Raw genomic sequence first — 15939 nt, 5'->3', positions numbered from 1 at the left:
TACTCTGAATGTTATTTATATTAGACGGTGATGCTATCTGTACAATAGCAGTTACTGTAAATATTCTACATTTACTAAATTGAATCTAAGTTCAAATGAGTAGAAAACTGGTCCTCCTTAGCATCTAGAAAGATTAGCGTTAGCTAAGGTTAGCCATGCTAATGGAGAGTACTCTCTTAAACATCCAGGATTGTTAATGCTAATAAAAATTCGCCACTTCTTGGGGTGCTGTGGTGGTGCAGGGGCAAAGCACAACCCACATATTGAGGCCCTGGTCCTCATGCTGGTGGTCACAGGTTTAATTCCCAGCCTGGTGACATTTGCCACATGTCTTCCCTCTCTCTCATTACCTTCCTTCCTGTCAAACTACTTTCAAATAAAGGCCACTAGAGCCAACAAAACCTTTAAAAAAAATCATCACCTCTTTCTTTCCAGACAATAAATGACTTATTTTAACCAATGATATGTTGGTTTTAAAATGATATGAAGCTTCTATACATCTTGCTATCCACAGCTTACTCTATTAGCCAACACTTTTAAGCCAGAAGCATCCTGTGTGCCTCTTAATTTACAGGTCCTCTCAGTTTGTTTTTCCTTTGCCGATGAAGCTGGATTAAAATATTTTCCACATGTGTGCAGGTGGCTAGTAGCCGGACAGGAAAAGCCTTCATAGCCTGCCCCGACAGCGACGAAAGTGAAACCTCGAAATCAGTGGACATGTTAAACAAGGAGATGATTGAGTGGGCAATGACCGGGTTTCAGCCCACTGGACCTAAGGGCTTAGAGCCACCTGAAGGTAAGAACCTTTGACGTTGTGGGAGCGGGAGACGGTCGAACTCACTCGAAATCACTTCTATAATTTCCACTTTGCCTCGACTTGCTAGAGGAGCGTAACTCCGAGGTTTACCCCGAGATTTGGGTGGAGCCCGAAGCGGCGGCCTACACGCCCCCCCCAGCCAAAAAGCCTCGCAAAAGCGCGGTGGAGAAACCGAAAGTCAAGGACATCATCGACGAGAGGACGCGAGGTGAGGGGGGCCCCCGTCCGTTTGTGAACTCCTCACTCTGTTGACGAGGGGTTAATGATTGTAGGAATCAGGCAGGAAACGGGGTCAAGTTGCTGCGTATTAGTGTCGCCTACAGTTAGGACGAAACTACATTCTGCGTCTTAACAGTGGAGAGCAGCAGGAGCCATACTGACTTAGTTAAACTATCAGAGAGCTGCACATTAAAATGAATCACGGGCACAATGTGCTTCCTGTCGCACATGATCTATTTTTAGTTCGTGATCAGAGGAAGGCTCGCTCTGCCTTCCATGTACGAGTGGACGCAGCTGTGTTTGCCTGATTTGTAGATGGTTGTTCACTTTGTACAGATTTTCTTTCCAGCCTTCTCTTTTAGTCTTTTAGCTTGAAGTGCTTTTGTTGTTGCTGTTGTTGGGGAGAGATGCACCAATCAGAGTTTCACGGACAATTTCGGTTCACCTTTGATCTGACAGCATCAATCTGAACTGATTCTTCTTTAAGATAGGAGTCAGTATGATTTTTCTATCTAGTTTTTAATATTTGTAGCCAAGGTAAATGTTACGTTTAAGTTGTGCGTGAAAGAGTAGAACTGTTATTTGAAAGTTGAGATATTGAAACTGGATGATTCTTCAATCAGGTGTTTTGGTCTTTAACTATCCCTTTTTTTTTTTGAAGGACAGTTTTGTTTACAAAGACTTCATAATTCATTTTATTTGTTTTTTCTGTTGTTTATTTGGATATTTAAAGTGTAAATGTTCACTAAAATTGAATTCGCTTCTGGGTAGAGACCCACAATGCTTCAAAATATGTACACAAATATCAGCTTTTTGAATTTTTCTCTCAATTTTACTCATTATTCAATCATTTTAACATTTATTTAGCATAAAATCAGCCTCATACCTTCTGATTTTAGTTGCCCGTGAGTCCTTAGGGTTTTTTTTTTGAAGCAGTCAAATGATTGACTGAAGCCGCTTTGGAGTCCTCTGGACTTGATAAAGCGCTCACATCATATATGGCCATTTACCATAAGTGATGCGAGCATAAAGTGAGAACATGTTTTTTTTTTGTAACATTTTCAGCAACATTCATTCATTCGTTTCCTCTCTTTTCTGTCACAGAGCGACTTGTTTATGAAGTGAGACAAAAGTGCCGCAGCTTGGAGGGTAAGTTCGGCTCACACATGCTCTCCAGATGCGTTCGGTCATTTTTCACTGTCGTTAAGAAGCAATCTAATCAGAATGTATGCAACTGTTCTCATAAAACACTAAAGGCAACACGTTTATTTATGTTCCGACCTCCTTTACAAACGTCCCGACTAACCTGCGTCACAGCTGACTAGATACTTTCACTCAAGTCTTCATCGCCGCCTCTCGTCTTCCTCCAGACATCTGCATCTCTTGTGGAAGTCTGAACGTGAGCCTGGAGCACCCCTTGTTCGCCGGAGGAATGTGCCAGAGCTGCAAGGTGAGACGCTGCCCCACCGAACAAATTTACCGTTTTTGAAAACAAAACTCTTTTTAAGTTTTTTTTTTTTTAATGTCTTAGTGCTTATATTCGGCTCCTTCTGTGCGCTTTGCAGAACTGCTTCCTGGAATGCGCGTACCAATACGACGACGACGGTTACCAGTCGTACTGCACTATCTGCTGCGGTGGACGTGAGGTGCTCATGTGTGGAAACAACAACTGCTGCAGGTGAGGGTTTGACTTTCTAATACGGCGAGCATAAATTGCGACCGCCTCGTCTTCGGTTGTGCACGTTCAACCTTGTTGGCCTCTTGTGTGGGGCGGTTAGAGGTAATTAGCATCTAGAAGTCTAGAAATTTGAGTCTGGAGAAGTACGGGAGTAAAGATGCGTCGGAAATCTCGAGCACCACTGGGTTACACAAGCTGAAATACTTTGAGCTGGAGAGAAATTAAATTGATCAAATCTGTAAAGATATAAAAGTTTTAGGTTTTTTTAATTTCTTTTAGGAAATTTAACTAAAAAGCTGTGATGCTTGGGGTGTGAATGTAGGACAACAAAATCAAAAGTCCTTCCTCACATGAAGGACAACGGTTTGTCTTGAAGCTTCAGCTTAAGGCATTACAAGATTTTCCCTTAACGGTGTGAAGCATAAACCAAAGCATCTCTTAACCAGACATGGCTCACTTTTTACAATCTCTACACTGGACTTGCAACTTCAAACCAGCATGCTACACTTTGCACTTGCTACAGTTTTAATGGAGATCAGAGAAACTGCTGAAATAAACTCATCAAGCTCAGTGACGCTTTTCATTAAAAATGGTATAGTCCAACCCTCGCACATCCAGGGCTTTTCAAAAGTTCTCAAACTCCTCCGAATTGTTCACATTTTGTCACTTTACGATCACAAACTTCAATTTAGTCAAAATGGTGCTTGATTGTAATTCTGAAAAATGTTTAATGCATTTGCTTTATGCCCTTTTTAATTTGACACCCATTGATAAAATCCTTCAGAAGTCACCTCTGTGCACTTTGATGTGCGGATAGCATCTGTTCAGATTTGTATTTGCAAGACACACACATGCTACACTTTGCACTTGCTAGTTTTAATGGAGAATATCCTTGAGCTCTGTGACACAATCTTTGGATGAATCCACCGTTTATTAGTCCTAATAAATCAAACACAGATAGTGGCGTTATTCTTCACAAAGAGCTCGCTGTAGTCATCACGAATGTCACAACACTGATGTCAGGCTCCATCACGGAGGTCAGGCTCACGAACGGCTGATAGCAAATATTACGTCATGCGTGGTTTTTCAGTTTGAAGTCTCAAAGAAAGATCAGCCGAAGTAATTACAAGAAAACTAACGTTGAAAAAGTACCACTGAGAGTAACACGATCAGCGCACAGGGCCGTTCTTTGTATTAACACGATGGCGTGTGACATTTTGATGATGAGTCGTTGCTTGTCAGGCCGGGCGTTTGGATGGAAACTTGATGCTCCAGCAGCCTGACCTCTGACCTCTGGAAGTGAAAACCGAGAGAATCATTCGAGCTGAGCCTAATCTATTTAACAAGGTATAAAATATCCTGTGGTAAATTAATCCCACCAGGAGACATGATTTGAACTAGGAGTGCAAGTTATTGATTAATCAGTTCGTTTAAAGTTGATTGATCTTATCGCTTGAAGAATGATTAATTGGTCAGCGGCCAAACCTCAGTTTTCTCTTGCATCGAGAAGGATGATCGTCTTTCCATAATATTAAGGGCAATGATTTTTTTAATAAGATACTAAATTTAAAAAATATATAAACATGTTAACATTATTTTTGTCTTAAATACTGACTGAATAAACAGAATATTATGGTTTTCTCACATTATTAAACTTAGATATATTTATAAGATTTAACAAAACGGGAACTCTTAAGTTGCTCAATGGAAAAATTAGAGATGAAAAGGATAAAAATATGTGAAACACTTAATTCCCCATTAACAAAGTGATCTTCATACAGAAGAACCGTCTGTAAAAGAAAGGTTAAAACTTCGCTGTCATGATTTTGAGGTTCACGACCGACCTCAAAATCAGTCTTGCGTATTGGCATCATATTTCTTTTTCATCATGCCACATTTTTTCTGTTATTCCCTCTCCTCTTGTCACCACGTCCTCGCCGGTAATTTTTAAATAAGAAGTTGACGCTGCTTTGCTCCGTCGTGCCGCTCACCTGAATGAGCCTTATTAGCGTGAAACTTAAGGAGCTTGTCGAGTGTTTTTATTTCCAAACAGAACCGAATAAAGTCCATTTTTCATCCCACACCGACCTCTGTTTGGACTGTTTCTCCTTCTGTATCAACTGGCTCCGCTTAAGGGTGACCAGCGGCGCCCTCTGCTGGGTGGCGGCCAAACTACAACACTAAATGAAGGTCCAAGCGGACGTGATTAGTCAATCTACTGGAGCTAATTTTAATTTAATAAACAGTTAATCGTAAGTCGATTAATTGTCTGCGTCCCTACTTTGGACACTGAAAGTTTGAAGTCCTGCTCCAGCCAAAGCGATTTAGCACTCGCTGTGTTAACGCAGCTGGATCTCTGTGTCCAGGTGTTTCTGTGTGGAATGTGTAGACCTCCTCGTGGGTCAAGGAGCCGCCCACGCTGCCATCAAAGAGGACCCGTGGAACTGCTTCATGTGCAGTCCGAAGGGCGTGTTTGGTCTTCTGGAGCGCCGCTCAGACTGGCCCGACCATCTGCAGCTCTTCTTCGCAAATAATCACGACCAAGATTTTGTGAGTAGTAGTAGCAAGTGCCTTGCAGAGGAGTCTCTCTCTGTGGCGTATCCGTCTGACTTTCCTTCCAATGTGTACATTTCAGGATCCACCAAAGCTTTACCCCCCAGTCCTGGTGGAGAAGAGGAGGCCCATTCGTGTTCTGTCGTTGTTTGATGGCATAGCGACAGGTTGGACTTCTTCTTCTCTTTTGTCTCAGTCTATAGGTTCAGCAACACTTGTTTACTGTCAAATAATTGATACTCGGGACTTACTCACTCTTAGTTGGTTCGACTAAATGTTGATGGATTTGTTGTTTATTACGCTCTCCACAGGACTGCTGGTGTTAAAAGAACTTGGCATCCAAGTGGATCGCTATGTGGCGTCCGAGGTGTGTGAAGACTCAATCACAGTGGGCATTGTCCGACATCAGGGGCGGATCATGTATGTTGGGGATGTGAGGAATGTCACACGCAAACATGTAAGTGAAGAGGCTTTACTTTGGGGGGGTCTTGATGAGTTTAAACTCCATCACCTGTCATAAGTATTTGCAGTGGATTGGTGGAGCACTTTAACGTTTTGTATTCTGTCACAATGCATTTGCACATGATTATTTTTCTCCCTTTGTATGACTTCGCGTTGCGTCTTTGGACAGATTCAGGAGTGGGGTCCGTTTGACCTCGTCATTGGTGGAAGTCCCTGCAACGACCTCTCAATAGTCAACCCTGCTCGCAAGGGTGTTTATGGTATGTTCACACAACTTCTCTTTTTACATTCCCCTGTAGTGTTTTATAAATCTTTCTGCTCCAGATACAAAACACAAGACTGTTCCTCAATGTGGGGACTGTTTTTGTCCCACAGGAGGCAGCGGCCGCCTCTTCTTTGAGTTCTACCGGCTGCTCCACGAGGCTCGGCCGAAGGGAGGAGACGACAGACCGTTCTTCTGGCTCTTTGAAAACGTCGTTGCGATGGGTGTGAGCGACAAGAGGGACATCTCTCGCTTTCTAGAGGTTAGCTCCTACAGTGATAGAGGACTGCCTGCGAGTTAAACATAGTAAACAAGGCAGTGGACCTCCTCTTGATTATACTTTTAATATATAAAACGATCTACCTCAAGTTATACGTGGGTAAACTTTATTTTAACAAGGCACCAAATGATTACTGGGTTGTGACTGCCCCCTTGTGGCAATTTCTTGTCGAGGAGTAATAAGGAGGAGATTAATGTTGCATTTTTCTTATCACTGCATTTTAAACACCTGATTACTTTTAAACTTTACACTAATTGTACTTCAAAACAATTTAATTCCTGTCTCTTTCAGAGCTGTGACATAAGAGGAAATAAGAACATTATTCAGATTTTTTTTGTTGTTTGTAAATTTTGATTTTATGTTATATTTTATAGATTACTATGCCCTAGACAAAATGACTTACTGTAGGCTGGCTTTTAAAAGTAAACAATGTTAAATTAAAGTAAAGTAAATTAGTTGATCCATTTAAGGATGAAACTCAGCAGATGCAGCCCCTCTTCTGTTTTTCACAGATTTTTCTTTCATTTTAATTGACAAAAAAAAAAAGAAAACTTTTGAAATTATGCTGTACTGTTTAATCTTTCTTGTCTTTAATCTCAGTGTAATCCAGTCATGATTGATGCCAAGGAGGTGTCTGCCGCTCACCGCGCCCGTTACTTTTGGGGTAATCTCCCTGGCATGAACAGGTTAGTGGCTGCACTGTCAGAAAGAAGCATCAAAGATAAGCATAAGCCTCTGCAGATATATCTCATCTCCAGAGGGTTTCGGTGGCTGTCGTAGGAGATTCTCCATCAAACCAAAGCTTTCAACTACAGTTCATGTCATTGTAAACGGCTCCCATTCGTTTCTCCTCTTCAGACCTCTGTCGGCCATGTGCTCCGACAGGCTGGACCTCCAGGACTGTTTGGAGCACGGCAGAACGGCAAAGGTACGAACATCAACCTGTTCACAGAAATCCGTTAGTAAAAAAAGTTAGCTAAAAACAAAAGTCACCGATATAAACGATTCCTTATTTATTTCTGCTCCTACATGCTGTAAATTGTGGTGGCTGCATAGCAAATGTGTATAAAAGGTCAATTTATGGATTTATCCTGTAAAAATAATCTTACTTAGAATATGTCTTTGAAATTTTAAGAATTTCAGTGAGGTAGAAAAACTCCTTCACGTTCGAAAATACTAACTAAGCTAATTACTAAATCATTAATTCAGTGTCAGACGTCTACAGCTTGTACAACAGCTCTTACTCTGTTTCTGTTAAATTTGTTGAGTTCTTAGTTTGAGAGGTTTCATCAAGTTTTTATTAAATGTCTGGACCCACAGCATCACAGATCCTCCACCGTATCTTACATTGGGAATGTCTCACTACTCAGCAGCTTCATGCCTTATTTCAAATCCAGACATACACAATTCAATTAATGAATTTAGTTGAATTAAAGCTTAGATTTTTCTAAAGTTTTCATTGAGAGATTACGTTAAGACACTAAAAACTGGCTTATTTTAGAGCTTTCAACACATCTTTATAGGTGCCATCAAATTAGGCCGCATTTGGTACTCCGCTATCCAGGAGAATATTGAAGCTTAATATGATTTCTGAAAGTTAGCAAATGTTTCCTTGATTCGGGAATACACAAATTTCCACATTCTCGGCTCCAATCTTGTAATCTGTGCCAAGAATTTTTGAGAAATACAGCTAGTGTATGATATTTCTTAAACAAGAAAAACATTATTTATTACAAGAATTATGGCTTATCTACTCATTAAAATAATAAAAACCTTGTTATTTTGATTCATGTTTTGTTTTTCTCCAGTTTGAGAAGGTGAGGACCATCACCACCAGGTCTAACTCCATCAAGCAAGGAAAGGACCAGCATTATCCCGTCTATATGAACGAAAAAGAAGACATCCTCTGGTGCCCTGAGATGGAAAGGTATGAATGATTTTTTTTTTTATGAAATAAGAATCCGTGTATTCTTTAGGCGCTTTGAAATGGGCCTTTGTCCCTTTAAGAAGCTCCTGTTCTTGCTAAGACTCCATATGGAGCAAATCGTCACAACAAAAAAGCTGTCTTCAACCACTCGGATGTGCAGTTTCACCAGGTGTTTACTAGTCTGGTGGAGCTGTGTGGGACTGGGGTTAATGGGCGGCACTTTGTGACGGAGCAAACATTTTGCACCACCAAATGGCTGTTAATAGGTAAGGTAAAAATAATGGGATCTGAAATGGTCCCCTGTGGAACACCAGTTTTGTTGTTGTTTTTTCGTTTGCATTTCTCAACCCCATTTAAATTTGATTCAAACTATGACAATGACTTTTCAGACAAACTATAATTTGAGGGTTCCGAGGTTAAGATGAGCCTTTTGGTTTTAGATCTGATCCCGTTTGCTTGTGGTTTCTCTCGTCAGGGTATTTGGCTTCCCAGTCCACTATACAGACGTTTCCAACATGAGCCGACTGGCGAGGCAGAGGCTGCTGGGCCGAGCGTGGAGCGTCCCCGTCATCCGCCACCTGTTTGCACCACTTAAAGATTACTTTGCCTGTGTTTGAGGAGCGAGACGTTGCCTTTCAGGCTATTTTAGGAACTAGAAATAATAAGAGCCTTGATTCTCAGATTATACTCTGGTATAATTTGCAAACATTGACATAGATTCACATTATCTCTTGTATTTGAATTGTAATTCTTATTCTATTTAATTTTGGGTTGTTTTTTTTATTTTTTTTGTCATTTTTTACCTTTTAGCATTGTTATCGAATATTGTTTATATGTTTGTGCGAGCTATACTTGTATGAGTGGAATTTTGTTCCTTTTTAAAACGGTGAATCAAAACGTTTCTCAGTGGAGAAAAAAAAAGAAATTTTACACCAAAACTATACAAATTGGAAATACTATTATTTTGCGGGAAAAAAAAAAAACAACACATTTGCTTTCAAATCCAAAAGTTTTTATTTTGAATGAAAACGTTTGGATCACAAAGCTAAACTTTTCTTCTCGTCGGAAATCTTTGGTCTGGCACTCGTATTTGTTTTTGGGGGTTTGTTTCAGTGCATAGCTTAAACTCTTTTTTCTTTTTACTAGTGTTTGACTTGATTAGTTCTTGTGCAAAAACTGAAATATTGCAAATCTGTACTGGACTCTTCAACACTAAACAGAGATTCTGAGATCTTAGCTTTTCCTCTAAATAGAGTCCAGCTTGAAAAAATGACAATGTAGAGAATAATTAAACCTGAACTAACCAAAATATATATTTTTATACTCCCCCACTCTTGAAGTTAATGTTTAATGCACAGCAAACCAAAAAGTGGTTTCAAGCTAAATATTCTCAACCTAAAATTGTGGAGGCGCAAAAGAAACTTTTAGCTTTGTAAGCAAACCTGTAGATGCAAATTTAAGCTTAAATTGTATTATCTTTACAAAGCAAAACATTCAATTGCATTTTTCTCTACCTTTCACATGTTTGTTTTTTTTTATTGAGATTTTTTTGTTTTGATTGATTGCATCAAAAAAGAACAAAATTCACATCATAATTCTTGAGACTACGCTTTCCTCTAGAGCAGGGGTGTCCAAAGCCGGTCCTCGAGGGCCGGCATCCTGCACGTTTTAGTTCTCTCCCTGGTGGTAGTAACAACCTTTTCAGCAGGTCAATGTTCCTCTAAGGGCTTCTAACAAGCTATCATTTGATCCAGGTGCGTTAAACCAGGGAGAGAACTAAAACATGCAGGATGCCGGCCCTCCAGGACCGACTTTGGGCACCTCTGCTCTAGAGACACTGAGACACTCGAGCGCCGAACGCGTTTTACTAAAGAGACTGAAATCTCTCGAGAAGCATGCGGGACGGCGTTTTAGGTGCGTGAAACGCGTCGGCGCCGCCGCAGCCGCAGCCGCAGCAGCAGCAGCAGCCGCAGCCGCAGCCGCAGCAGGCGTGCTTCCAGCTACTGAGCCTCGACGGGGATGTGAAAAGCGAATTTTCTTTATTTTTTTTTATTTTTTATTTTTCGTTTCGCTTCGGTGTCGGGGGAGGGCCGTGTCTCTGAAAATCCAAAACGCCAGATCACAAATACCTCTTTGTTTATGGTTTCTATACACAGCTGAAGGTAATAAAGGTACTACTGTAATATGGTTACAACACCATGGTGCTTCAAGATGATGACAGACATGATAACCCATGTGGCACTACGACTTTAGACAACACAGAGCTCTTTAACCTGTTGCTCGAAAGACTTCTGCTGGATGTTTTTACATTTAATTGAAAAAAAAAAAAAAGATGTACTAAGTTCTGGGAAACAGACTTTAAACTGCAACACAGAGCCTGTCCTCTTTTACAACTTTTGTACTGTTTCTACTGGTGCTCATTTGGTCTCCCAGCCTTTCTGCACTCAGGCCCAAGGCCTGCATCTGCACAAACAGGGTGTGAAGCTAGCCACATGGGGAATGATGTTTCCTGTCATTAAAAAAAGAAATAAATAAAACAAACAACAAAAAAAAAATCTTTTTAAGTCTTCGGTGAGCTACTTTTTTTTCTAGTGTCACCCCGACTAACGATATTACTGTACAACTGTTAGTAAGTGCTGTTGCTGGACGCCCGGTGACCGTCCTCCTCAACGTCCGCCTCTCTGAACTGAAAAAAAAAAACAACTGTCAGGTGCAAAAACTCAACAACATGGTGCGGCTTCACAAGGTTCTTCTACCTTTTATAGCAATTTTGTGCTGTTTTATCAACATTATAAGCACTTTTATATGTATACTTTCTTGTTTTCTTGATTATTATTTTTTTTATCATTATTAAATGATAATTCTTGTGAATTTTTTTTTTTTTTTTAGTTTTATGATGTGAATTGATCTACCCCTTGTGTAATACTTTTTGTATTCAGTAGGGCTGTGCCAATAGAAGTACAAGTATGGATTTTGATATGTGAAACTTGTTATTGGACTGTGTACAGTTGGTGGATTGATGTTTGTTGACCTTTCCTTTTCCTCCATCGTTCATATTGTACTCTATTTTAAAGCAGCAGCAAACCATGTCACCACTAGGCATGGGTCGGTGAGATTCTCACGGTGTGACTTTGGGTGAAAATACCATGGCTTCCTGGTATTTGTACAAACGAGTTAAGAATAAGGATCAATAACAAGATTTAATTGCTTTTATCAGAAGAAAAAGGCAACAATTATTCCTGCTGCTGCTAAATTAATGCAACCTATTGATTATTGGTGTAATATAGGGTTAGCTATAACATACATTGTCGTAGACTTAAGAGCGTAAACAACGGATAAATTCAGTTGTTTTCTTTCTAAGCTAATATGTAACAAGCTAATGCTAGCTCGGGAATTAGTCAAGCTTTCAATATATCAGAGCACACAAGCTGCTCGTAGCTTGCCAACTATACTTTTAAATTAGCACTATCTTTAAATTTAAAAAAAAGCGCGATAGGCGGCGCTTCTTTAATTTCCACACCTTTCGAATAACTCTCCGAGCTGTTTCCGGAACCTTTTTTTTTTTTTTTTTTTGCTAAAGCTAAATTTGTAGCGCTGTACAGCCAGGAAAGTTAACTTTGGTTACTCAAGCACTTTTTCTGGGCTTCTCTGAAAATGATTTTTGAACTATAGGAAATTGTATAATGGACTTTTTTTTTATCGGGCTTCAAACGGTAATGTTTAAAAAACTTCGGAATATCTTAGGACCTGTAAGCGGCTCATGCCTAGTTACCGCCCAAACTCAACGAATGTAGAAGAAGAAAAATGTCTGCCAGAGTTTAAATATTGTCACCTGCTTTTCATCTATATTTTGTCTTGGGCCTCTGGTATTTCCCTGAAAAATTTTAAGAGTGCGGATCACAGCCACCCTCGGAACCAGAGGGAGGCCATTACTCCTGATTTTAAACTAAAAGCTAAATCAGGAGGCTCGACGCCACGGTTTGTCAAAACAAAAAACTGACGTAGTGTTTGACAAAGATTTCAGCTCTCAAAAGATTTAAAGAGCCTAATGAAAGCAGATGTGATCACTTAATCTATATCGTATTTAAGATTGAAATTTTTTAAAATTTTATTTCTCTATGTAATTACTTTCTTAAGTGACCTTATCGCCATAATTTTTGTCCTCACAGAAGAGTCATATTTTCCCTGTTCTGAAACAAAAGAAAAACCCAACATCCCTTCATCTTTGTACATTTTTTTTTTTACATTTTGTAAATAGAAATTTTCAGTCACTGTTTTCCAATTCATCTTTGTTCTTTTTTAATGATTTTTATTTCATATAAGATGTACAAATATTCTTTCCTAATATATATCATCAACAACACATTTTTTTGGGGGAGGGGATAAAAGTTTTTTTTTAAAAAATCAAAAATCTGATTCAGAACTTGCTTTAAACATTAGACGTTAGCTTTTCCATCCCAATCTGTGTGAATACAGATTCGATGTCTTTGTGATGTTAGCATTGGCCTAATGGACAGCTTTAAGCATAATGGTCTCAGTGTTAGCGCACAGCCCTACCTGGTGGTGTTTTTTTTATTATTATTATTATTTTAGCTTGTATTTTAATGTTTTTTCCTTTCTGCTTATGTAAAAAGAGGGATTGTAGTTGTTTCCAATGGTGCTAAACAGTTTATCTTATCCAGAAACATATATTTAATTGGGAGAGAAATGAAAATGACAATGACTGTTTTGAGTTCTTTGTAGTGATGAAAAAAGACCTGTTATGTCAGTCATACAAATATATTAAAAAGGCATTTTAACTTTGTACTTGAAAAAAAAAAGGAGTAACAGTAAAGAAAGTTTTCCTATATTGTTTTAGACTATAGATTGCTAGATTGCTGTAGTTGGTGCTTTATCTGTGGGAAATTGTGTGAGAAAAAAAAAACAGTAATCATTTTTACTATTGCATACTGTATGCTTTACACGCGTTGCTTAACCTTACATTCCATGCTGTAATATTCATGTCTATTATCATGCTGTTGTTTTGAACTGATGCCTTTTTTTTGCCCTTTATTTTGTATCACCAACCAGTTTTTTGTGTTTGTTTTTTACTGTTAAAGGAAGGTCAATACTGTGTGATACACTCTTTTTGACTTTCTTGCTGCCATAACTGTTTTATGGCCTATATACGCTTTTTTTCCCCCGTCAAGAACAGTTCATACAGCAAATGTAGCACCCATTCTCCGCGTGACTCCCCCATACTTATGTTTAGTGTCCAGAGACAAGATAAACTCTCTGTATGTACTTGTGCTGGAGAACACTTGAATAAATGTCTTGTTTTTGTGCAAAAAAAAAAACAGCCATCTACCACTTTCTGCCTCATTATATATAAAGCATATACAACTTGGATATGTATGTATACACCCGGAACGAGTAAAGTAGACTCTAAGAACTTACCTTTCGTTGCCGTTTCAAGGTGCCTTTGGACCTTGTTCAATGCCAGGAACAAGGTCCAGGCAACGGCTAAGCCTTGCCAGTAATCAGATACCCTGCTGGTGTAACAAGTTGACCAAAGGAGGAAATTTAGACCACTGATGTTAAAACACGAAAGCTACTCACCATGTATTGTGGGTTCCACCTCAAATCCAGTATCCACTGGCTACACACTTAAGCGCACAGAAGGAGGCGGAGGCCTCATGAGCATCAGAGCCACCATCCAAGACGAAATTGCCAAGCTCCGAGAATACATCCGGAAGACAGTCCCGAGGAATGACGTGCTCTGTGAATGTCTCTGACAATGGAAACTGGACGAGAAGGAACTGAAGAAACCATCATGAGAGGTTCCACCGATAGGATAGCTGAAGTGGCTGATGCGGCCAAGTCCTACAAGTGGGTGGTGACTGAAGGACAGGACAGGAGCACCAGAGCAATAGAAGCCCAGATTTACCACAACAGGTGAGATCCCACCTGTAACAATCCAGGATGTAGGATGCTAGCAGGAAAGCAATAGATGGAACGCCTTAACTTAGTGGCCGGTATCGTGTACAGAAACTTCTGGGAAGAGCATGAATTGGAGACCCCAAAGTCAAAGTGGGAAAAAGTGGTAGAAAATGACGGAACTGAGATATATGGGACTTCCGGATTCAGACAAACAGCATGGCAATGGTCAACCAACCGGACGATGTGATCATTGATAAGCAGCACAGGATTGATGTGATTATCCCCAATGATATAAATATTAGGAAAAAAGGACTTGGGAAGAGCAAGATAGCGTATGACAGGTGAAGGCTGTGGTTGTGGTTATTGGAGTGATAAAAGAAAAAAAGACACTTACACTTTTTTCTCTCTTTGAAGTTAAATAAGACCAAACTTTTCTTGTTTTAGCTTGGTTAGAATTATCAAACTTATTTCTATTTGATAACTGGCAGAAAAATCAGGAAGAATTTTATTTTAGATTTTTTTGTAACTTTTAATTCAGAAACTTACACAAATTTGTTCAGTATTAGGGGTAGTTGTCTTTTAAGCTGTATGAATTGGGTCAAACCTTTTGGGTTTTATTATATGCATTCTGATTAAACATTTCTCTATTTAAAAAAAATCCTTTTTTATTCATCTGATGTAATATTCTAATCCCAGATGTTGTGTTTTAATTAGCTGTAAAATCATAAAGGTTTAAAAACAGGCTTGAATGTAATAGATCTATATAACATGCTCCATTTAGTGAATTATGTCAATAATATTCTAATTTATTGAATATGACTGTATGTCTCTATATTAACAACACATAAAAACTACACAAAAATAAATGATGAATCTACATGTAAAAACTTTGCCTAATTGTAGTTTTGTAAATTATTTATAAATTACTAATATAACCGCAAAGCATTGTTGGGCAGCTTGAAAGTATGACGAACTGTAGCATAATACTGTCGAAGACAACTTACAAGCCAGCGAGGAAAATATACATAAATATTAAATAATATAGAGTCCTGTTACTCACAACACAATTACCCTCGGTAGGAAGATAATACTAACAGCTAGTAACTTTTTAAAACTCCATTCAGATAAAATGTTCTACCATTGATGCTTGCCTCTCATCTCCCTCCTCATTTGATAATGGTACAGCCTCCACTGAGTGGACGCGCCCTACGTCTGCTGTGATTGGCTGTTGAGGAGACCAGCCCTCATGCAGCGCCGCTGATTGGAGCGTCGCCTCGTCTCGCGGCGTGGATGCTGCGGCGCGCGGAAGGTTAGCTAAAATAACACATACAAATCGCCACCGGACCATAGGATATGCTGCTACAAAATAAAAGGCAGAAATGTATCTTTTTTTTTTTAAGTGGGAAATTAAATTATTGTATTTTCTTGCTTGACAGAGTTTTGGCTGTCAGGTAGCGAGGCTTATTATACGTTCAACAAATGTACAATAACAGAAATGTTAGTTTATTTGTTAGTATTTCTTATTGTTTAATTACGACATAAATCTAATTTGACCTGTCAATATTTAGATTCTGGTATACCGTAATTTCTGCTGTTTAAACCCAACAACAGTCATCTAAAGAGCATTATAAAGTGTCTGTAGTATTTCAAGGTATGTTTTTTTTAATTACAAGTACAAATATAAATGGATTAATTTATTTATATATGGCTTCCTTAAAGTTCATTATTTTTGAACGGTGACGTAAAATAGTATTTGATTTCATGTGACTTTTAGTTTGAAGGGGCACATCAGACGTTTCCATTCAATCCGCTTCGCTGACTT

At 39.1% G+C, this 15939-nt stretch overlaps 1 protein-coding gene across 6 annotated transcripts in view; it reads left to right on the top strand.

Moving 5' to 3' along the window:
* dnmt3ab (DNA (cytosine-5-)-methyltransferase 3 alpha b) overlaps window positions 1-9167 on the top strand; it is a 43955-nt gene extending 34788 nt beyond the window's left edge. For 5 of the 6 annotated variants that reach the window (XM_008399115.3, XM_008399118.3, XM_008399113.3 and 2 more), the window contains 14 exons: window positions 640-796; window positions 885-1025; window positions 2141-2185; window positions 2407-2486; window positions 2602-2714; window positions 5081-5264; window positions 5350-5434; window positions 5579-5724; window positions 5899-5989; window positions 6105-6253; window positions 6872-6957; window positions 7130-7199; window positions 8080-8198; window positions 8674-9167. In XM_008399115.3, the coding sequence (XP_008397337.2) occupies window positions 640-796; window positions 885-1025; window positions 2141-2185; window positions 2407-2486; window positions 2602-2714; window positions 5081-5264; window positions 5350-5434; window positions 5579-5724; window positions 5899-5989; window positions 6105-6253; window positions 6872-6957; window positions 7130-7199; window positions 8080-8198; window positions 8674-8815 (1608 nt within the window). In that variant the 3' untranslated portion in view covers window positions 8816-9167. The other variant, XM_081603065.1, reaches the window with a different exon arrangement.
* Window positions 9168-15939: the final 6772 nt, after the last annotated feature.

This window comes from Poecilia reticulata, chromosome 22, assembly GCF_904066995.2.
Source record: "Poecilia reticulata chromosome 22, P_reticulata-male-v2, whole genome shotgun sequence".
Classification (NCBI taxonomy): Eukaryota; Metazoa; Chordata; class Actinopteri; order Cyprinodontiformes; family Poeciliidae; genus Poecilia; species Poecilia reticulata.
Note: the sequence above shows the minus strand (reverse complement) of the source record. Positions and strands in the feature narration are given on the sequence as shown.